Raw genomic sequence first — 25226 nt, 5'->3', positions numbered from 1 at the left:
ATGAGAACTCAGAAGACAGCATGTGATGAGGAGTTGGCTGGAAAAATCATTACAGCTTGGGTGATATTCAGGAACTATATAGTAGAAGCAATGTCTAAATGTATTCCAAGGGTCAGAAGGTTAAATAAGGTAGGTGTGAAATGGATGAATGAAGAGATCAAGGTCCCTTTTCCCACCCTCCATAAAATGAAAAAATTCATTTACAGAAATTTCGTATAACCCTTTCAGAAGTTTGTCTCAATCCTATCACTCTTATTTCTCCTGTTTACTAGTGTCTGCACCCTACAAATTCTTCTATCTGTCTTCATAATCTGTATTCAACAATCCTGTGATTTTTGATACCTTTGCACGCTCTCTCTCTCTCTCTCTATCTCCACTGTATCAGAATCACAACAGAAACCAAGAGAGACTTGCTTGCAATAGTCTAAGTGAGGTCTTATCAAGGCCTTATAAAGAGGCAAAACAAGTTCCTTATCTTTATATGTCAAGGTTCATTTCAGCATTGCCATTATTCTCTGAGCTGTATTTACTACTTTTGCTATATGAACCTTGAACTTCAACTTCCTGTCTACTAAAATCCCAAGATCCCTAGCCTCATCAGTTTCTTCAAGCATAATTCCACCAATATAATATGACACTGGATATCTATCTAATCACACCAAAGTGCATGACTATCTTTAGTAACATTTGAAATGACAGTCATTTTCACATGTCCACAATTCCAGCCTATTCAAATCATTTTGCAAGTACTGTATATCAGCAGCACTCCTGATTACCCTACCTCTCTTTGCATTATCAGCAAATTATATTTCACATGTTAAATCCTTTCCAATGTGATTAATGTACAGATTTAACAATGGACCAAGGATTGATCCTTGAGGCACACCACTGGTTACCTTGAATCTTGCAGATTTATACCACATACAACTTTTTGTTATCTGTCAGTCAGCCATCCTCTTATCCATGCCAGTAGTTTATAATCTAATCCCATATTTTTCTCCAATTTATGCAACAGTCTTCCATGCTATAATCTGTCAAAAGCAATAGCAAAATCCAAAAAGTATCATGGTGTATCCATTCCCCTTGTCTAACTCAGTAATAACATTATTATAGAACGTAAGCAAGTTGCTAAAACATGACCTTCCCTTAGTCAACTCATGCTGTTCGTTGCAAAGTAGAGATTCTCTGCCAACCCATTTCTGAATGTGAGCCCTAACCAACTTTTCCAAAACCTTCATCACCATTCCTAAGATACTGATTTGTTGATAGTTGGATACATAAGTCTTTGCATCACCCTTGTGCAATGGGATTGCCATACATTCTTTCCACTGTTGTGGAATCTTCCCTGTTCTGAGACTCAAACTATATAGCCTTTTCAAAGGAATAACCAGTTCAGCTGAACACTCTCTTAGCATACGTGCTGATATCCCATCAGTTCCTATTGCAGAACTCCCACCTTTTTTATTCTCTTGACCATGGGTATGCAGTTTGATACAGCATCACTCACACAATTCATAACTATTTTCTCAAACTATTGATATTGTTTCCTTGTAGCTTCTTATGCCATGGCATAGCTCCCAGCTGCCTCCTAAGTTTATCATAATTACTGCCATAGTTCCACTTTTTTTTTTTTTAATCAGTCCCATTCATGAGGGGTTTCAAGACCTATGACATGCCAATGCTGGGGGGGGGGAATGGTTAGAATGAAGATAGGAATTTGTTGAAGACCTGAGGGTTGTAATCATTGGGGAAAACAGTATGTGTGTGTGTGGGGGGGGGAGACTGTTCCATAAAACAGAGGAGTAGAAATAAGAAGTTAATTTGATGAGTTCGTTGTTGAACAGTATATGGATACTGACCAGCAGCTGCTTTTGTTTATACATTATTAGAGGAAAGTGGAGAGATCATAACAGGAAGTTTAGTGCAGAAGCTCTTTGAATATACCTATAGATAAAACATACGAGCAACATGCAGCAACAAAATATCTATGAAAGTGACTGGAGGAAGTCGGTAAGGGAGTGGGGGGGGAATCATCAGCCAAGTAAATTTCTCACTTTTGAATACAGTCAAGCATTTTGAGAGAGGTCATAGGTACACCACCCAAAATGTGGAAACAGTATTCTAAGGTTGGCAGACTTAAGCTTTATCAAGTGTCAGGAGTTGAGCAGGAGAGAAGTACTGTTTAGAATGAAAAAGAATAACAAATTTTTGGATACTGAAGAGCCAATGGACCTTATGTGCTAGTTCCAGGATAGGATGTGAGAGTTAACATAAGAAGAGAAACTGATTCTGACTGGAGAGAAGAATATTGTAAGAGAAATTCCCTCCAAGTCATTCTTAGAGGCAACCTCTCTTTCTTCATCAAATATTTTCTCTCTGTGTTTTCAAAGTCTGAGCAGAATTAATCCTCTGTCAACTCCAAGAAGAGGAGTCCCCCTCAAAGTTCAGTATTGAGTGTCACACTGTTTGTTGTCAAAGTTAACTCAATAAAAGAACAACTTCCTCCAATGATAAGTAATTATTATTATTATTACAGGTATCTCCATGGAGTCAGTAGACTCATTGTGGGAGACCCACAATGAGTCTACTATCTACTACACAAACTATCAAAACGATATCTATCATATCTGTTCTTGAATTCATTTACAGACGAAGAACTCGCAACTGAGTCAGTCAATGCATTCCACTCATTCACCACCCTCCAGTCAAAAACCCTCATTCTCATGCCCTTGTTAACCACACTTTTCCTTAATTTCCAGGAATGACCTATTGTTCTTCCATCACTATCACACAGCTGAAACATTACCCCTGCATCAATCTTATGAAAACCTTTTAGTAATTTAAATGTTTCTATCATATCCACTCTTCTCTGCCTATCAACCAACCTCTGCTATCCACAAGCTCTCAATCTATCAATATAGGGAGCATTTTTTACATCACATTTACAATATGAGGATCATAGAAAGACAGTTGCAGCAAGTCATTGACTAACTTTTAAATGGGTTCAGATTTTTGCTACAGAAAACTGTTTGCATATATTTTTTGCTGCAAACATGGTTTTCTTTATCCAGAATTAAGACTAGAGCAATCAATAAGCCCAGTTAAAATCAAAGCAATTGGGACTTGTATTTGATGTCAAAAAACTGACATTTCTACCACATATATGTCAGTTGTGTGGTAAATGTTGAAGAAAGATGAACATCCTTCACACCCTAGCCTCCACCTCTTGGAGTGCAGACAGATGTTAATGGGTCTGTTTATACTGAGCACTTATCAAAGACTCACTTATGAGTTCAAGTCTATGCTTGTGTAAGAGACAACACACTTTGGTTGCTGGATCCAATTGACAATCAGGCTATCATAGTTGGCAGCTGGAGCATTTCAAACTTATCCTATTCCTAGACTATGTCAAAGCAAATGAACCACCTTTGTCACTTCAATGTTAGCAGCTATTTCTTATTATATGCAACCAAAATTCCTGCTAAGCCAATATGTCTCTTTTGTTCACGAATAAAAGCATTACTACAAGCTCTAGATATCAATACTATACAGATGCCACTAAATCCACTACCACCCATGGCAGAGCTGCATCCCATCATGCAGCTTCTCCTTGTGCAGATTTGTCAAACTTTCTATCCCTTCCTCTATCTACCAGCAGTTCTTTCAAACACGAAGCAGAATACTCTGATTTTGTATATATCTATACAGATGATTCAAAATCATTCTCTAATGCAGTCTTCAGCTGTCATCTCGGATATCATAATATCTTATAAGATTCCACCAAAATGTATCACTATACTGTTGGTTTGCATGAAGTAAAGCTTGAATTAAATGACATTAAACTGAAATGTTACCAAAGGTACATATTTATACCAATTCAAGAAGGCTTTTAAGCCTCTAGGCTTAAACGTCTGGTATAATAATGGCATCTTGTGCTCACATAGATTCAGTGTTTGCTCTATTAGATAAGGAGGCTTCATCTGGGTTGGTTCTCATAGTCATGTTGGGAACAGTGGAAATGCAGCTGCAGAATAGATATTTCAGCTAGTCAGTTTGTACTCTAAGATACCATCATCTGCCTGTTCCCAACATAGATTACAAGACAGAAATTAATATCCGACTGGCAAATATTATGAAATAGAGAGAACAACACCATTTACCAGATTAAATCTAAAATTAAACAATATCTATGCAGAATTCACAGAGAGGAAGTCATTTTTTCTTAGCTCCACATACAAGATACTAGTCATACATGTTCATTCTTATTGAGGGTGATGATATGCATATGTGTGAGTACTGTGATTCTGTGTTAACCATCATATATATTTTAATGTAGTCTCCTAATTTCATCAATAGACAAAGTTATTATTTTAGCTTTTACTTATCTCTCCTGAGCCTTATATTCCAGCACATTTTATCTGACTCTTCAGATTGTACCATGTGTTTTTAAATTTCTGCAAAAGATAAACCTTTATAATTATATTTAGACATATACATTACTTTTATTATTGTCATCATCAGACCTCCATGAGACGAGACTCATCACGGGTGGTTCCGCTGTCTCTCTCTCTCTCTCTCTCTCTCTCACACACACACACACACACACAGCTCATCATACCTTGGCTTAAATTTATTCACTGTCTCTGCACTCACTACACTTCCTGGCAGTGTGTTCCAATCACACACCACTCTCCACACAAAAACCTACTCCTCGCATCTTGCCCTCCTTATACAGCTTCCAGGGATGCCTTTTGTTCCCCCCCCCTCCATCTCCAACCATTCCACATTACAATTTTCATTTTCTCAATCTGTTGTCATACTCAACATTCCAGAGACCCAAAACTTACTTAGTCAATCATTTATGATCCCTCTCCAACAACTCATCCTTTTGAAAACCAGGCGACCAAATCTCTACATGTAATACACCACTGGAATCAGAACATCCTTACTTCTATATGTTAATGTTCTCTGCAGCATTGCCATAATCTACTGTGCTGTACTCACAATTTTAGCAAAATTGTCTGTGAATTTTCAGGTCCCTATCCACCATCACCTGCAGATCTTTCACATCTTTTAAGATATACCCACCAATCTTATAATCTGCATCCTATCTTTGCTTCCCAAATTTTAAAAGCTTACACTTTGCTGCATTGAACTTGTATCCCCACAGATTTGCCCATTCACCCAGTCTATTCGAGTCCTCTTGCATGGTGCAACGTCTGTTCTACTCCTCATAACTCTCCCCAGCTTTGCATCATCTGCAAATAACTATCTATCACCATTCAAGCCCTTCCCAATATCATTTACACACAAAATTAAACAACAACCACCCCAAAACAGATCCCTGGGACACACTACTAGTGTTTTTCCTTTTCTGGAATATTACTCAACCTGCCGATATCTATTAAACAGCCAATCTCCAATGCAATGCACTAATCTACCATCCTACACTATCCAACCCTGTGATATTGCTACTTATGATAGTGTTTTAAAGAGAAATCATTTTTTTATTTATTACTTTTACGCTATTCCCAACTTTATATTTTTCTTGTATTTTATCTTCATAATTTATACCACGGTTTTACATATTGTTTTTAACCATTCTCATGGTGCATTACAGCCTAATTTGCTAATGTGCTAGAAAATATCAAACTTCTGACAGAATGGTCCAAAATGCCAGTTTGTCACAGAGAATTATGGTGTTGATTTGTTGATCACAGTTCAGTCTTCTTTTGCATATCTTGTTATTATCTGTTCTTGAGATATTTGTCTAAATATGGTTTTTAGTTTCTATTGTTGATATGTGTGGTTAAGAAATTAATGAAACAGTTATCTCTTAATTTATTTTCTTAATTTCTTCATTTTAACACTATCTAAATACTATTTTCAAGTTTTGTAAACTACTTTTAATGATTTTTAAAATATTTACTAATTGAAGTTAATTATTGTTTACAGAATGTCCTCCTCATAAGTTTGGAGCTGGTTGTGCTTTTAATTGCACATGCAAAAATAATGCTACTTGTGATAGTATTAGTGGCTGTTGCAATTGTCCTGATGGTTATGTGGGTGGACAGTGTGAACATGGTAAGAAAAATATTAAGGACATATTAAATTATTAAGAGAAATCTAACTAAACATTTTTACTATTGTCATTAATATCCTTAATTTGGCTGTTTCTTTAAAATAAATTATGAATGATTATACCAAAACCTATAAAGTATCTTATTTGGATAAGTCTAGGGCCTCTAGACTTCAACCATAAGTTAAATCATATGGCTGAATTAAGTTTAATCATAAGTTAATTCTTTATGGATATCATAATAAAGTAAAATAAATCAAAATACATAAAATAAAGTTTTATGAATATCAAAATTTCTTTCTTGAAATCAAATTATTATTATTGTTATTGCCAGAGACCTCCAGGGAGTCTCAGAGACTCATCAAGAGGGGTCATATATGACCCACACCAGCTGTCATATTGTTTCTTGAATTCATTCACATTGCCATCTAATGCAAGCATTCCAATCATCCACCACTCTATGAGAAAAAGATATAGCTCTCACTCCTTTCTTGACTACATTAATTCTCGATTTCTGTGAATGTCTTCCCGTTTTCTTTCCATCCTCCATAAAGTGAAAAATTCCATCTACTGGTATCCTATATCAGTGCTTCCCAAATTTCTGGATGTCAGGGCCCCCTTTGCAAAAATTAAAATATTTCATGCCCCCCTCGAAAAAAAATCATAATAGCGACATATATTATTATAATATTTATTGTATTTATATTCAATACAAAACATACACAGCGAATATTGCAAAAATCAAATGCACATATTACATATTTTGCCTCTTACCGTTTGGTTCTGAAGACAATGTGGGCTGTTCTGGTAAAATATGAAATACTGTCCTGTTTTTTTTTTTTTTTTTTTTTTGAGTCTGTTTCTGCTTCTGATTGTTCGCAGGTTTTTTTTTTATCAGCCACTTATCCATCTCAGGGTTAAATTTTTTAACGTAGAATAGATCAAATAATAGTACCACTTACCGATACCGGCACACCACAGACTAACAACATAAAATTAGTGAATATTACCTGAATAAGGGAATCCCTGGACCAGGAACATTTTTCTCTTTTGTGACTTTTCTCCCTTTACGGTAATTAAGCCTAACGCGAAACAGACAGCAATGATCATATTAAGAAGTGCATATGATTGGTGCGGTATTAACAAAAGATCGCACAACCGAAAGATAAAAGCATAGCTGACAATTGAGTTGAAATGCTAACTCTCTTCAACCGAATTCCATATGTGAAACTGCCATAACATTCATTATATATATATTACTTAGTTTTTAAAACTTTTACGAATTTTAACACGTTTACAATTTTAACACATTCGGTTGAATTTTATTGCTGCCTTGAGAAATCAAACTCACACACGTCTCATTAATAACAATAGTTTTTAGTTAGATACTGTGTTTTCCCATGCAACATATGGTTTTGTTTCAGTCTATATAGCATAGTTTCTATATGAGGGGACATGTGATTCATTAATTAGTGTGTTTTTATCCCTGTTGCCTCTAATTGCACTATTTCTTGAGAAATATATTACACAGACTGCTCATACCTTATTCACTGGCATAATAAAAGTACTTGTTTTTATTGCCTCTGCAGTATAGTGGCTGTTAGGGAGGGCGTGTTGTTTACCACTGCAAGGAGTTACTATCTCCCCACATGAACTTGTTTAAGCTTTTTTTCATGTGTGAAGTATATGGGAAACGTTTATTGGTAACAGAAAACTAGCTCGGATGACAGTGATAATATAAAATGAGTTTTGATATGTATTTAGAGTCAATATCAACAGTCCCTGATTACGAACGCGTGATGAAAGGGACAGGAAGATTTGGAGCTTCCCTGGAGAGCATTCGAAGTAAATACAATTAATCACTGCTTTGAAATGAAACATATGAATAAGCAATATTTACTAATATTCATTAAGCGCCGAAACACGCAGGAAGCAAAGTTTGTGAACTAACACCGATGTGTGAATTTTTCCATTAAAACATAACACCCCTTGTGGGTACATAGCAGGAATTTGATGATGATGATGACATAAAAAATAACAAAAAAGAAATAATAAATAATAAAAGTTAAATACGTTTCTTTTAAAATAAAAAAATCTACTTAGTCTTAAAACATTTTAAATTTTGTTTTCATTATTTCACGGATCCCCTCAACAAAACCTACGGCCCCAAGGGGGCCGCGGCCCACAGTTTGGGAAGCGCTGTCCTATATGATCCTTTCAGAAGTTTGAAAATCTCTGTCATATCACTCTTTCTTCTCCAGTTTGCTAGTGTCTGTCTCATAATCTGTCTTCCACTTTGTCATGATATCATCTTTAACACTCTCCTTTGCATCTTCTTCACTGTAAATCAGATCTGTGCACAATAGGTGAGGTTATATCAAGGTAAAGAAGCAAAATGACTTCCTTATTGTTATATGTCAGTGTTTGTTACAGAATTTCAATTATTATTATTGTTGTTGTAGTATATGGACATCTCCATGGAGTCCGAAGATTTATTGTGGGAGACTCAAACTACCCGCACATTATCTTTATACCTCTCCTTGAACATATTAACATACAAAGCACTCACAACTGACTCTAGCAACCTATTGCATTCATTCTCACTCTCCAAGCAACAAATCAAGTCCTTACACCCTTACTCAACTTCTAACAATGAACTCTTGTTCTGTCCATCTAGCCAAGTGCTGAAACATTTCCTATGCATCAGTCCTATAAGTAACTTAAGTGTTTCTATCATATCTCCTCTTTTTCACCTATCAACCAACTTTTTCAAACCACAAGCCATTCAATCATTCAATTCTTATTCCACAGGCTGCTCGCTGTCTTCGTCACCTGCCTCTGTATCCTCTGAATTATTTCCTCATCTCCAAGACACTCAGGTGACCAAACCTGAGCACAGTAATCCAAATGTAGATTTATCAAGGCCTTATAACGAGAAATGATAACTTCTTTATCTCTGCTTGTTAATGTGTTCTTCACTAACCAAGTAATGATATGATTTAGAGGGCACCTAGGCAATCTTACCTAGGTGCGCTCTAAACTTCAGCTCCTCTATCTACTACAATTCCCAAATCCCTAGCTACATGAATTTCCTGGAGTACAGTTCCATGAATGTGGTATAAAGCTTGAATTCTGTTTGTTCCAAAATGTATAACTTTACATTTTTCCATATTAAACTGATACCCATAATCTTTTGCCCATACTGAGAAGCTATTTAAATCATCCTACACGCTCTTCTCATTTTCTAGGTTAATTATTGCCACCATCCAATTTTGCATCATCAGGAAACAACTGAATATTTCATTTCCCTTTAAATTATTTATGTACAAATTAAACACCAGTGGTCAAAGCACAGAGTTTTTGTGGCACATCACTAATTACCTGCTTTCTCCTGAATTCTGCTCCTCCATATACTACTCTGGTATCTATCCATCATCACCTTCGTGTCCATATCAATTCCTATTTGATTTAATTTGTATAACAGAGTTCCATGTGGTATTCTGTCAAATGCCTTTGCAAAATCTGCAGTATTATCATGTGGTCATTTCCTTTATCGAATTCAGCCGCCACTCTATTATACAAAGTTTATAAATTATTATTATTATTATTATCATCATCATCATCCAAAGACCCCATGGAGCTAAAGACTTATCATAGGAGGGTCCCTTTTGTCATGCACATAGCTCATCATACGTGGCCTTAAACACAATCAAATTCTCTGCAGACACCACACTATCAGGCAATGCATTCCAATCATTTACAACTTTCCATGCAAAAAACCTGCTTCTTATTCCCTTGTTCACACCATCTTATATAGCTTCCAGGAATGACTTCTTGTTCTCTCTCAATCTCCCATCATTTTATGAAAAACCTCTTCAACATTAATCCTATCACAACTCCTTACCAACTTGTATGCCTCTATCATATCACCCTTTTTCCTCCTATCCACTAGACTCTGTAAATTGCATTGTCTCTAACTTTCTTCATATTCAACATTTTAGAGATAAGAAAGTATTTTATTTAGTCAATCGCCTCTGGATCCTCTCCAAGATCTCTTCATCCTTTTGAAAACTGGATGACCAAATATGCACTGTAGTCCATATGTGGCTTATCAGAGCTTTATAAATGGAACCAGAATCTCATTACTTCTACAAGTCAGTGTTCTCTGCATCATTCCCAGAATTCATTGTGTTGTCCTCACAATTTCGGCAATGTGCAATCTAAATTTTAGATCCTTATCCACTATCACCCCAAAATCTCTTTTATTTATAACCTTACATTTTGCAACATTGAACTGGCATTCCCTCCTTCCATGCCCATTCATCACCTCTCCTCATAGTTTGTCCCAACTTTGCATCATCTGCAAACAACTGAATATCTCCATTCAAATCTTCCCCAAATCATGAACATACAGGTCAAATAGCAATATAGACCTAAAACAGACCCCTGAGACATACCATGTAGTGACTTTCCTCCTTTGGGATATTGTTCCCCCCCCCCCATATGCAACGTGTTGATACCTATTAGACAGCCAATCTCCAATCTAATGCATTAGTGTAATACCCAACTCCATTACTCTAGTTTGGCTATGAACTTATCATTCAGTAATATATATCAAAAGCCTGTGCAAAGTCTAGTATACTAAGTATGTATCTCCCATGTCCAATGCTGCTATCATGTCATTGAATAAGCAAGCAGATTACTAAAACATGACCCCGCCCCTTTATCAAATCTAGCTGTCCATCAAAGATAATTCCATTTCATTCTATTCATCTCACATCATACTGCCTCAGAACCGCTACCACTATTTCTCCCTTGCATCTCCGCCTTGTATGGAATATCTCTTTTCTATCATCAATAGCACTTCACCCCCCTTTTTAACCAGCATTGTGTTAAGGAATTAACAACAAACACTAGATAATAACTAAAAAGATTTCATTATTACTTCCTATATTTCACTGAAGTTAAATCCACATCTTCAGTGATTAATACACTGCTATTAAACACATGCATGTAGGCTTATTTCAGTAACAAAGATAGAACAAGAGAGATACAGGGAGACGTAAAGTCCTATAATTAGGCCACCTATTGGCTTTGGTTGGATGTTCTTGACTGTTGGGCTGACTGTCTGCTGATGAGCGTTTCCCATATAAGAGGCAGTTTGACACAACCATATTTATTATTATTATTATTATTATTATTATTATTATTAAACAAGACCTCATGGAGTCAAAGACTCATCTAGGAGGTCCTTTTATCTCACACACATCTCATCATACCGGATCTTAAACACATTCAAATTCCTTGCAGACACCACACTCTCAGGCAAGGCATTCCAATCATTCACAACTCTCCACGAAAAAAACCTGCCTCTCACACCCTCTTTATACAGTTTCCAGGCATGACCTCTGGTTCTCCCCTGATCTCCCACTATTCTCTGTAGAACTTCTCCACGATCCTATAACAACCCCTTACCAACTTGTAGGTCTCTATCATATCTCCCCTCTTCCTTCTCTCCACTAGACTCTGCAAATGACATCTTTTCAATCTTTCCTCATACTCGACATTCCAGAGGTCAGAAACTACCTTAGTCAGTCACCTTTGGACCCTTTCCAACATCTCTTCATCCTTCTGAAAACCAGGTGACCAAATCTGAGCACAATAGTCCATGTGTGGCCTAATCAAAGCCTTATACAATGGAACAAGAATCTCCCTACTTCTACACGTCAGTGTCCTCCTCATCATTCCCAGAAGTCTTTGTGTTGTCTTCACAATTTTGGCGATGTGTCCCCTAAATTTTAGATCCTTATCCACTATCACTCCCAGATCTCTTATTTCCTCTACTTCCAACAATATATTCTCACCAAGCATAAATTCTGCATCCCATCTTTGTTTTCCAAATTTTAAAACCTTACATTTTGCAACATTGAACTCACATCCCCATTTGCTTGCCCAATCACTCAATTTATTCAAGTCTTCTTGCAAGGCCACAACATCTTCACTACTCTTTATGGTTCGTCCCAACTTTGCATCATCTGCAAACAACTGAATATCTCCATCCAAATCTTTGCCAATATCATTAATATACAAGTTAAATAGTAATGGCCCTAAAACAGATCCCTGAGGCACTCCACTAGTGACTTTCCTTTTCCTGGATATTGCACCCCCATACACAACTTGTTGATACCTATCAGATAGCCAGTCTCCAATCCAATGCACTAATCTAATATCCAACCCCATCTGCTCTAGTTTGACTGTCAACTTATCATGAGGTACTCTATCAAAAGCTTTTGCAAAATCCAAATATATTACTGTGTATCCTTCTCCTCTGTCCAAGGAAGCAGTCACTTTATTGTAATAAGTAAGTAGATTACTAAAACACGACCTCCCTTTAGCAAATCCATGCTGTCCATCAAAGATTATACCATTGTTGTCAACCCAACTCTGGATCCTAGTTCTCACAAGCTTCTCCAACAACTTAACCACAACACCTGACACACAGATAGGCCTATAGTTTGATGCTTGAGTTCGATCACCTCCTTTATGAAGTGGTACAATCTTGCCCTCCTTCCACTCTTTAGGGACTTGACCAAGTGCAAGACTCGTATTAAAAAAATATGTCAAGGCAGGTGTCAACTCTCTGGCACATTCCTTCAGAATACGCGGTGATATATTATCAAGTCCCACAGCCTTATTTACATCTAGTTTACTCAACTCCCCAAACACCTCTTCCTCACTTACAGTCAGTCTCTCCTCCCCATCATCAACTGCTCTTAATCTCTCCATGAAGTCACATTCACAAGATTGAAAGATCTTTATGAACTGCTCATTAAGTATCTCCACCACACATTCTGCAACAGCTGTCTTTATACCATTTCCTCCAATCAATGTCATCCTTCCATAATCATTCTTTCTTTTGCTGGCTACATATCGAAAGAACTCCCTAGGATTCTTTTTAGCTTCATTAGCTAACTGCTGTTCATACCTCTCTTTAGCTACTCTCACCAACCAAGTCACTCTCCTTGCCTGGTCTTTGTAGAACTCATGAAATTGGTTACTTCCACTTCTCTTATGCTGCCTCCACAATGCCCTTTTTCTCTGTATTGCATGCTTAATCTCTTTATTCATCCATCTCACACCTAACTTATTTAACCTTCTCACCCGTGGTATACATTTAGACATTGCATCCACTAAATATTTTTTGAAAATCCCCCAAGCTGCATTGATCTCTTTTCCAGCTAACTCCTCATTCCATGCTACACCTGCAAGCTGTCTCCTGAGCTCTTCATAATCACCCCCCTTGTAGTTCCACATATACCCTTTTTTCACAGGGGTCCTTGCACTGCTGGCAACCACCCAAGTAATCACCTCATGGTCACTTTCACCAATTGGTGGATGATTTGATACCTCATTGATAATTACATCCTCCGATGAGATGACCAAATCCAAGACCCTTAATCCTCTTGTGCCCTCTGTTACATACTGTCTGAGGTAGTTATCCCTCGAAAACTCAAGAAACTCATTTTCTTTACTTCCAGTTGCTATCTCTTCATTCCAGTCTATATTGCCATAATTAAAATCACCCATAATGATCACCCTTTTCTTATTTGCTTGGCTTATTTGACTATACATTTCACTATCACCACCATCCACATTACCAGGTCTATAACAACATCCCACCAAGTATTTGATTCTATTCACCTCTATCTCACACCATACTGCCTCAAAACCACTGGCCCCATTTCCCTCTTGCATCTCTACCTTGTATGGACATAACTCTTTCTCTATCATCAATAGCACTCCCCCTCCCTTTTTACCCCTTCTATCCTCACGAAACACATCATACCTTTCCATCTCTATTCCTGTCAGGATGTCATCCTCATCTAACCATGTCTCACTTATTCCGACAATCTCTGGGTGCACAGACGCAATTAGTGCAACCATTTCATCCGCCTTGTTTCTTATACTTCTAGCATTGGTATACAAACACAACAACTCATTTCTGGATCTACAGCTAGTTCCACTGATACCACTCACTCGATGTGATCTCTCCATGCTGGACTGGGGCCATTTCCCTTTCTGCTTCTTCATTTTAGAACCCTTTGCAATTCCATCTGTTTCCTTTTGATCCCTGATCATCCCATTACTTTCCTGCCTACACATTCTCTCACCTCCTCTTGGAGCATCCACCTTTCTCACGCTGTGTATCCCTGTCCACCCTGAGCCTCGCCGTTTCCCTGCTCCTCTTGCACACCCATTCTCTCATTTTCTATACTCATACCACTCACTTCCACATTCATTTCCGCTCCTTCAATCTCTCCTGCTCTTCCACATCACTCCCCTCTCGATCTGATTCATTCTCTCTATTCACTTCTCTACCTTCCAGCAGCAGTCTCTCCAAGCGACTCACACCATAACCACTCAAATGCAGTCCATCGCTCCCATACAGCTCACTTCGTCCCTCAAACTCATTCCACACATTAACAAACTCTACTCCCATCTCCTCACACATTTCAGCCAGAATATCATTCATAATCCTTGCTCTCCGCCTCATTTCACCACAATCATACCTAGGCAACACACTGACCACCCTTCCTGTCACACTATTCTCCTTTATCTTTCCAAGCAGTCTCCTGACATTCATTTTGACATGCTCTTTGTTCTCTCTCAAATCATTCGTACCAATTAATACAATTAACTCTTTTGCTCGTTCCCGCCTCATATTCAATGCCTCAATCACTCTACTCATTTTACCGCCTGGAAAACATACCTTGTGCATTTTATCCTCTAGCACACCTTTAATAATGGAGTCGCCATACAACGCCACTCGCTCATCTTTTGTTATCTCTTTCATGCCATCATGATTTATTTTAATAGTTTTGACCTGAATTCTCTTAATTTCATTCCGCATCCATTTCATTTCTTGCTTCATCCAATCCAATTCACCTTCTGAACCTCGCGACACATTCACTCTATCATTAAATCTTTCTAACTTTCTAACTCTCAACCCCCTCTTCTCACTTTCCCTCTCATTCATCCTTCTTTGTTTCCGTACTTTCGGTCCAACATACGTCCAACTTTCACTATCATTCTTCTCACTCTCACATATCTTTCTTTGTTTCCGTACTTTTGGACTAACATGCGTCCAACTTTCGCTATCATTCTTCTCACTTTTACTGTCATTCATCTTTCTTTGGTTCAGTACTTTCGTTCCAACATGCGTCCAACTTTCGCCATCAGTCATTCTTTTTTCACTAACATTCATTCTTTCGATTTTTTTTACTTGCGATTTCTGCACCACGCCATTTCTACTTTCATTCGTTCTCTCAATTTCGTTTCTTTCCGCCTTACTTTCGTCCCTTTTAACATCCGTTACGGTTGTCAAATCGCTCTTTTTCTTTTTTCCTGATTTTTTAACATTTTTTCGCCTGTCTTTCCCGCCATCCTTCTCTTTCAAACGTGCACTCGCGACACTATCGGTACTAGCACTTTCTGTCATCAACTTCATATTCGCATTCATCAATTCCTCGTTCAGGTCACAATTTGTTTAGGTTGGGATAGTTGGTTAGAGCTGCAGCAGATTTGAGGAAAAGCCTCTTGAATTTAAATTTGTTTTGGTGGTGTAAAGTAGATTTTTTCCAATGGATCCTGTGCCAGGTATCCAGGGCATGGTCTGCTAATCCTGAGCAGTTGTAGTCGTGGAAATGGATGTAATTCTGGTGCTCTGATATACAGATGTTGGCTGTCCTACCTGTTTGTCCAAAATATGAATGGTTGCAGAGAAGAAAATTAGCAGAAAACATAATACAAATAATTAAAGAAATATATGATAATAATAGCTGTATAATAAAAACACAAGGAAAAATAAGTAAAGAGATACAAGTTAGTAATGGCATTAGACAAGGAGACTCTTTAAGTCCAACAATATTCAATATAATAATGGAAGAAAAGCTAATAAAATACAAAATACAGGAGTGAAAATAAACAATAAAATAATAACTATATGTTATGCAGATGGGGGTGCTTAAGGGTCAAAGCTGTATAACTGAGAGGAGACCTCCACATAGCCTTTAAAGAAATGCGGAGAACCGACCAGGGCTTCTGACCTAATGTCCAATCCTCACCTTCTCGTGGTGCACCCTGTTGGGTATCTACCTGGATACTGAACAAAAGAGGATGGGCTGGCAATTTGGGATTTAGCCGACCAAATTGTATTCTTATTGGCTTAAACCAATATACAAAATGATGGTACAACATGACAAAATTTCATGCTGGCTGGGGAGTTGCCCGGTTAAACAAGGCCCCCATTGTTTTCGCCAGGGAACCAGGGTGAACAGCAAAAAGTCAGCTACTGGAACAAATATGAAAGCACATCCCAACTCAACATCACCAGAGTTAAAGATCAGTACTATCAACATAAGAAGCCTGAATGGCAAAGAAATTGAGCTAGCTGAGGAATTAGATAAGTACCAGATCGACATAATAGGGGTGACTGAAACAAAACAGACAAATACTGGTGAGATCTTCCTGAGCAATAAATACAAAATGTTATATTCAGGCAATAACAATCAAGGAAAAGAAGGGGAAGCTATAGTATTCAACACTAAATATGAGGCTAATCTTCTTGAATGGCAGGCAGTCTCAAGTAGAGTGATGTGGGCAAATATCAGAATGGGGAACTGGACAATGAGACTTATTTGTGCCTGTAGTCCCACGGAAGGCTCTACTAAGGTAGAAGTGGAGGAATTTTTTGAGACTCTAGAGAAAGCTACTGACACAATGAAAAATGAAAAGTTGGTCCTGGTTGGGGATCTAAATAGCAGAGTAGGAAGTGATTGTCAGACATACAAAAATATTTTGGGAAAATTGGAGAAAAGAGCAAAGCTAATAATAATGGCAAATATTTGTTGGATTTCTGCTCAGGACATGGACTGGTTATTACTAACACCATGTTCCCACATAAAAATGTGCACAAATTCACATGGAAAGAAGAGGTAAGGATCTCATTGACTATGTTATTGTTGATAGTGATGATTTCTCCCTTGGTCAGGACACCAGAGTGTACAGAGGATTTGAAATTGGAAGTGATGACTATTTAGTCTTCAGCAGGATAAAATTGAATTTCATATTGAAAAGAATAACATGTAAGAAAGTTTTAAAGTGAATAAAAGTAGAACAGCTCTCAGATGTGAACTGTAGACTAAAATACACAAAATTATTGAAGAAAAAATGAAAGAGTTTGAGAACAGGAACCAAACATTGGAGATTCAGTGGCAAACCTTGAAGAAAACCCTGATTGATTCAGCCAGAGAGGCGTGTGATGAGGTTGTCTGCAAGGATAGAAAAATCAGAACTCCATGGTAGACACAGGAAGTTAAAGAGGCAGTGAAGGAAAAGAAGAAAGCATATCAAAAGTTCCTGGCAAATAAGTCAGCTTGTGCTCTTAGAGAATACAGAGACAAATGTAAGAAAGCTAAACACTGTGTAAAACTAGCTAAACAAAAAGTCATGGGAGAACTTTGGCAAGAACAATGAAAATAAATATCAAGAAGGTGGTAAGATATTCTGGAGGTTGTTGAAGAAGCTTAGAAATGGAGGAAAGAGTGCTGTAAAAGAAATTAGAGATGATAAAGGTGACATGAAAACGGGAGAAAAAGATATCCTTGTGGAGTAATTACTTCGAAAAATTGCTAAATGAAACAAGCAGTGATAGCACAGTGGTAAAAAACACTCAACAGGTATACAGTCAGGAATACATATCCATACTTGAAGTAGAAAAAGCCGTCAAAGGCTTGAAATGTGGAAAGATGGCAGGAGAAAATGATATTTGACCAGAAATGCTGAAGTATGGTGGTATAAAAGTCTTACAGTGGCTGCACTGCATAGTTCAGAAGGCCTGGACAGAGGGAAGAATTCCTGATGATTGGAGTTGAGCTCTCATAGTACCCATATATAAAAAGAGAAATAAAACTGAATGTGAGAATTGCAGAGGTATTTCTCTACTGAGTGTTCTGGGCAAGATTTATGCCAGAATACTTGAGAAATGGTTAAGAAGGCTGTCAGGATCAGATCTTCACTTTACGACAAATAGTCGAGAAAGCGTGGGAATATAACAAAAATCTGTATTTCAGTTTTGTTGATCTGGAAAAGGCATATAATAAGGTGCCAAGAGAGAAGCTATTCAATACGCTACAGTTATATGGTGTCAATGGGGCATTATATCAAGCAATACTTAGTCTTTATTTCAGTTGCAAGTCAGCAGTTAGAATTGAAGGAAGTGCAGGAAGATGGTTTAATGTTAAATCTGGTGTGAGACAAGGATGTACATTATCCCCTCTGTTATTCATTATCTATATGGATCACATTATGAAGGAAAGTGGTATTAAACATGATATCAGAATTGGAGATGTTAATGTCAGCTCTTTGCTTTATGCAGACGATGTTATACTTCTAAATAAATCTGCTACACGCTTGGAAGATTCCCTGACTAAATTGAATAACTGTTGTAATAGATATGATATGAAAGTCAGCAATAAAAAGACAAAGACAATGAAAATAGGTAGAATCGTTGAAAATGTCAACTGCGTTTTGAACGGAGAACCTGTAGAACAAGTAATGTATTTCAGCTACTTAGGCACAATTTTTAGTGCAGATGGTAAATTAAATATGGAAATAGACAACAGAATGAACAAGGCTGGTGTGGTAGGAAGTCAATTGAATAAATTCATATGGAATAAGAGAGAAATTAGTCAGAACACTAAATTAGCTGTGTACAAGTCAGTGTTCAAACCAGTTTTAACTTATGGATCTGAGAGCTGGGTCAGAAGTAAAACATTTGACCAAAGACTAGCGACCGCAGATATGAGAGTCCTGAGAAAGATTAGAGGCGTGAAAAGATGGCATCAATGGCAATATTATATTAAAAACGAGGATATTAAGAAAGAACCGGACATTGTCAGCATCCAGGAATGCGTTAGCAGAGCTAATCTCAGGTGGTATGATCACTTAAACAGAATGGGCAAGGAAAGATTAGCAAAACAATTGTTCTCTGCCAGGTTGGTAGGAAAACGACCCAGAGGAAGACCAAGATATAGGTGGATTGATACAGTACAAAGACGATAGAAATATAAGATCTGATAGTGTTGGAGTCTTGACAAGTAACAGACTGATTTGGAGGAAAATTGTAGATAGGAAGTTTGTAATGATGTAAATTTTTCATGTAGTACTATTATATCCTGTACATTCCTTGAGGGCACATGTCAAGAATTTGATGATGATGTTATGCAGATGATGTAATATTAATTGCAGAAAATGAAAATCAGCTACAAATATTACTACATACATTTAATAAAGCAGCAAAATTGTATAATATGAGGATATCAAAAACGAAAACAAAATGTATGACAATATTGGTAATTGACAATATGGTAATTACGAAAAGCTCAGGAAACAGCTTGCGATAATAAACTGGAAAGAAGAACTGGATGGAAAGGATATCAATGCTGCTTGGGCCATACTCAAGAACTATTTGGTGGAGGCAATATCAGAGTGTATTCCGAGGGTCAAGAGGGTAAACAGAGTGGGTGTAAAATGGATGAATCAAGAGATAAGGTATGCAATATGGAAGAAGAAGGTATTATGGAAGAAACACAAAATGAGTATATATAACAACCAGTTGCATGAGAAGTACAAAAAGCAGGCGAGGAAGGTGACTAGCTTGATAAGGGTAGCAAAAATGCAGTATGAGCAGCAGTTAGCTAAAGCGGCCAAAAAAAAATCCTAAGGAGTTTTTTTGATATGTCGCCAGTAGAAGAAAGAATGATTATGGTAGAATGATGGGATTGATTGGTGAAAACGGAGGAATGATAACCGCTGCGGAGGATATAGTTGAGATATTTAATGAGCAATTTCTAAAGGTATTTCACTCTTGCGAATGTGACATCATGCAGAACTTGAAAGTAGTGGGAGAAGAGGAGGAGGAGGAACTGTTAGTAAGTGAACAGGAGGTATATGAGGAATTGAATAGACTTGATGTAAATAAGGCTGTGGGACTTGATGCTATTTCACCACGTGTCTGGAGGGAATGTGCCAGAGAGTTAACAACAGCTTTTGTATATCTTTTCAACATGAGTCTCTCACTGGGTCAAGTTCCAAAAGAATGGAAAGAAGGTAAAATTGTTCCAATTCATAAGGGAGGTGATAAGAGTAAGGCTTTGAATTATAGACCAGTCTGTGTCTGGAGTTGTGGTCAAGGTATTAGAGAAGTTAGTTAGGAATAAAGTTCAGAATTGGGTTGACAACAGAAAAATACTCTTTGGTGGCCAGCATGGATTTACTAAAGGAAAATCATGCTTTAGCAACCTGCTTACTTTTTATAATAAAGTGACAAATGCGTTGGATAAGGGTATTGCATATACAGTGGTATATTTAGATTTTGCAAAGGCGTTTGATAAATTGCCACATGACAAGCTGGTAATTAAATTGGAACGGATGGGACTGAACAGTAGATTGGTTCACTGGATTGGAGATTGGTTGTCTGATAGGTATCAGTGAGTTGTCTATGGAGGAGCGATATCCCAGAAGAGGAAAGTTACTAGTGGTGTACCTCAAGGGTCTGTTTTGGGTCCATTGCTGTTTAATTTGTATGTAAATGATATCTGGAGAGGTCTGAATGGTGATGTGCAGTTGTTTGCAGATGATGCAAAGTTGGGCAGAGCTATCAGGAGTAGTGTGGATGCTGTAGCTTTGCAAGAGGACTTGAATACACTGTCTGAATGGGTAAATAAGTGGGGATGTCAATTCAATGTCTCAAAGTGTAAGTTTTTGAAATTTGGGAAGCAGAGATGGGATGTAAAGTACACAATCGGTGCGAATATCTTGGAAGAGGTAAAGGAAATGAGAGATCTGGGAGTGATTGTAGACAAGGACCTAAAATTTCGGGGACATGTTACTAAAATAGTGAAGCCAACACAGCGGATAATGGGAATGATGCGGAGGACATTGACTTGTAGAAGTAAGGATGTTATGGTTCCTTTGTATAAGGCTTTGATCAGGCCACATATAGATTACTGTGCACAGATCTGGTCACCTGGTTTTCAAAAAGATGAAATTGCGTTGGAAAAAGTTCAGAGGCGATTGACTAAGGTGGTTTCTGGTCTCTGGAATGTAGAGTATGAAGACAGATTGACAAAATGCAATTTGCAGAAATTGGTGGATAGAAGGAGGAGGGGGGGGGATATGATTGAGACATATAAGCTGTTGAGTGGTTATTACCAGATTAACGTCGGGGAGGTTTTGCACAGAATGGGTGAGGATAGCAGGAGAACAAGAGGTCATTCCTGGAAGCTGTATAAGGAGGATGTGAGCAAGGGAGTAAGGAGCAGGTTTTTTTGCATGGAGAGTGGTGAGTGATTGGAATGCTTTGCCTGAGAGTGTGGTGTGTTTAGAGACAGTGAATATATTTAAGGCACAGTATGATAAACTGTGTGTATAACAGTGGACCTTCTACGATGAGTCTTTGACTCCATGGAGGTTTTTATAATAATAATAATATATCACAAGAACTACAAAGATGCCAATTAGAATAGGAAGGTACTATCATTGAACAAATAATGAATTACAACTATTTAGGTATACAACTGAACTGGGAAGGAAGGCCACATCTAGAAGTCAGAGAACAAGTTGCAAAAGCTGCAAGAATATCAGGATGCCTGAACGAAACAATATGGAAAAATAAACATCTTAGAGTAGAGACAAAAACCAGAATTTATAAAGCAGTAATCAGGCCTATTATGACATATAATGCAGAAACAAGACCAGGCGCTAGGAAAACAAGACAAATGTTAAACACAGGCAAAATGAATATATTAAGAAAAATAGTAAATATAAGTAGATTAGATAAAATAAAGAATACAGATATAAGAAAACAATGTGAAATACAAGCAATAAACAATTGGGTAGCAACCCAAAGAATAGAATGGATTGAACACGTGGAAAGAAGAAGTGAAGATAGAATAATAAAACAAGTTTAAGAAACCAAAGAATAAGAGAAGAACAGGAAGACCTACAAAAAGATTAAAAGATACCATTAAAAAAGATGAAGTCTTGGTCACAACAGATACTACATCTAATGTGTAGTGAAGAAGAAGATGACTGGTTGCAACTTCAGGGTATCTGGTGCACTCCAGATAAATCCAGAGGTTGCAGACTGGTCTTTGGGAGAGCAGATAAGGGTTGCTAGCTTTTTTGTGTGGTTTAAGATTCCCTTTTTACCCTTTCTGTCTTCATGAAATACATCATACCTTCCATCTCTATTCCTGTCAGGATGTCATCCTCATCCAACCCTGTCTCACTGATTCCAACAATTCTGGGGTGGACAAACTACTAAGACATGTTGATCCTTCGAAAATCCATGCTGCCTCACATGAAGTATCATATTTGTATCAAGCTATTCCTGAATTCTCTCTTTGTCCAACTTTTCTAGTACTTTGACCATCACTCCTGAGATATTGATTTGTCTACAATTTGCTACTGTTGCAATCTTAAGAGTTTCCTTTATACAAAGAAATTATTTTGTCCTCTTTCCACTTCCTTGGGACTTTGCCAAAGCTGAGACTTAAATTAAACAGTCTAGTCAGAGGCATCATTGCCAGTTCTCTTGCACATTCTCATAAATTGCAAGCTGAAATCACATGGCCATAATTACAATGAGATTCTGCAATATCCTAATACCTCCAATTCATCAACCTTTGTTCTCACATTAGTTCCTGCTACATCTATCACAGCACTTGGTGACATCCCCTTCAAAAGTGGTCACTCAGTAACTCAATTAATTTGTCTGAGTTACCACTTTTGAAGGTTATATCATCCGAGTGAGGTTACTGCTGTTACAGATATGACAGGGACTAATGAGATTCTGCAATATCCTAATATCTTCAATTCATCAACCTTTTGTTCTCACATTAATTCCTGTTGAGTTATTGAGTGACCACTTTTTAAAGAGTATATCATCCAAGTTAGGTTACTGAGTAACTTGATTAATTTGTCTGCTTTTGTCATGTCTCCACTCTCACTACTCATTAATGTTATCCTTCTATAGTCATTCTTCCTCTTACTTGCCACATAACGAAAGAACTGTCTGAGATTTCCTTTGGCCTGTTCAATTTCTTCTCAAAATCTAACTCTGCCTTCCTTGCCATACTAGTCACCTTTCTTGCCTGACCCTTGTACTGTTCATGAGCTTGCTGGTCACCTGTCTCCTTATGTACTCTCCACAACATTTTCGATTTGTTTTTGTAGCTTCTGTTTAATGATGCTACTCATCCATCTAGCTCCGGTCTGATTAATCCTTAAGTATATAGTCTGATATTGCTTCTTCAGATGCCCCTTCACTATCTCCCATGCACTGCTTCAACTAACCAACGAAGGCTTGTCACAATCACCTCGTCTGCCCTGTAGTGATGGAAGAACAAGAGGTCATCCCTGAAAATTAAAGAAGAATGTGGTTAACAAGGGTGTGAGGACAAGGTTTTTTGCCTGGAGGGTGGGAATGAGTGGAATTCATTGCCTGACTTAGTTGTGAGCTCTTCATCTGTAAATGAATTCAAGAAGAGATATGACAGATATTGTTTTGCTAGTTTGGGTCTCTGCGATGAGTCTACTGACTCCATGGAGATACCCGTAATAATAATATACCCCTTCTTTACTGAAAATTCTACATGTTTTGCATTATCTCAAATCTAGACTACATAATCACTTTCCCCAATCGATGGTAATGTGCTATCTAAGTTATAGATGGCTCTTGTGAGACCCAACAATCTTACACCATGAGTTCCCTCTATCTGCTATTCTAACTGCTGACTTGCAACTCAAATAAAAACTAAGAATTGCAAGATGCTTGTTATAATGCTCCATTGAGACCATACAACTGTAGCATTTTGAATAGCTTTTCTCTTAGCACCTTGCCATATGCCTTTTCCAGATCTACAAAACTACAATGCAGATCTTTGTTATATTCCCATGAACTTCTCAACTATTTGTCGTAAAGGGAAAATTGGATCCTGACAGTCTCTATTTGGCCTGAATCCAGCTTGTTCTTCACCAAGTTTTCCTTCCACAATTCTTCTCAACCATTTCTCAAGTATTTACTTGCATAAATCTTACCAGAAACACTCAGTAGGGAAATACTTCTGTAATACTCACATTCAGTTTTATTTCCCTTTTTATATATGGGTACTATGAGAGCTCTACTCCAATCATCTGAAATTCGTCCCTCTGCCTAGGCCTTCTGAACTATGCAGTACAATCACTGTAAGACTTTTATACCTCCATACTTGAGCATTTCTGCTCGAATATCATCTACTCCAGCTGCCTTTCCACATTTCAGGCTTTTAATAGCATTTTCTACTTAGTATGGATATATTCCTGATTGCATGATTGTTGAGTGTTTTTTACCACTGCTGTCATTGTGCGTTTCAATTAGTAATTTTTTGAAGTAAACATCAAGGATATCTTTTTCTCCAGTTTTCATGTCACCTTTATCATCTGTACATGTCTTGCTCACTTACAGACAGTCTCTCCTCCCCATCATCAACTGCTCTCAATCTCTCCATGAAGTCTCATTCACAAGATCGAAAGACCTTTATGAACTACTCATTAAGTATCTCCACCACACCTTCTGCAACAGCTGTCTTTATACCATTTTCTCCAATCAATGTCATCCTTCCATAATCATTCTTTCTTTTGCTGGCTACATATCGAAAGAATTCTTTGGATTCTTTTTGGCTTCATTAACTAACTGCTGTTCATACCTCTCTTTTTGGCTTCTCTTAGGCTGCCTCCATAATCTTTTTTTTTTCTCTGTATTGCATGCTTAATCTCTTTATTCATCCATTTCACACCTACCTTATTTAACCTTCTCACCCTTGGAATACATTTTGACATTGCATCTACTAGATAGTTTTTGAAAATATCCCAAGCTGCATTGAACTCTTTTCCAGCTAACTCCTCATTCCATGCTACACCTGCAAGCTGTCTCCTGAGCTCTTTGTAATCGCCCCCCCCCCTTGTAGTTCCACATTATCTGTTTCTTACAGAGATCCTCACACTGCTGGCAACCACCCAGGTAATCACCTCATGGTCACTCTCA

At 37.6% G+C, this 25226-nt stretch overlaps 1 protein-coding gene across 2 annotated transcripts in view; it reads left to right on the top strand.

Moving 5' to 3' along the window:
- The window catches only part of LOC150110494 (uncharacterized), a 317332-nt gene that overhangs the window by 259616 nt on the left and 32490 nt on the right, over positions 1-25226 (top strand). For both annotated transcript variants that reach the window (XM_090399521.1, XM_090399529.1), the window contains one exon: positions 5956-6084. In XM_090399521.1, the coding sequence (XP_090255647.1) occupies positions 5956-6084 (129 nt within the window). The remainder of the gene's footprint in view (positions 1-5955; positions 6085-25226) is intronic.

The sequence above is a fragment of the Typopeltis vanoorti genome, chromosome 1 (genome assembly GCF_054136105.1).
Source record: "Typopeltis vanoorti isolate ZY-2024b chromosome 1, IOZ_Tvanoo_1.0, whole genome shotgun sequence".
NCBI classification, from domain to species: domain Eukaryota; kingdom Metazoa; phylum Arthropoda; class Arachnida; order Uropygi; family Thelyphonidae; genus Typopeltis; species Typopeltis vanoorti.
This window is presented reverse-complemented; position numbering and strand designations above follow the sequence as displayed.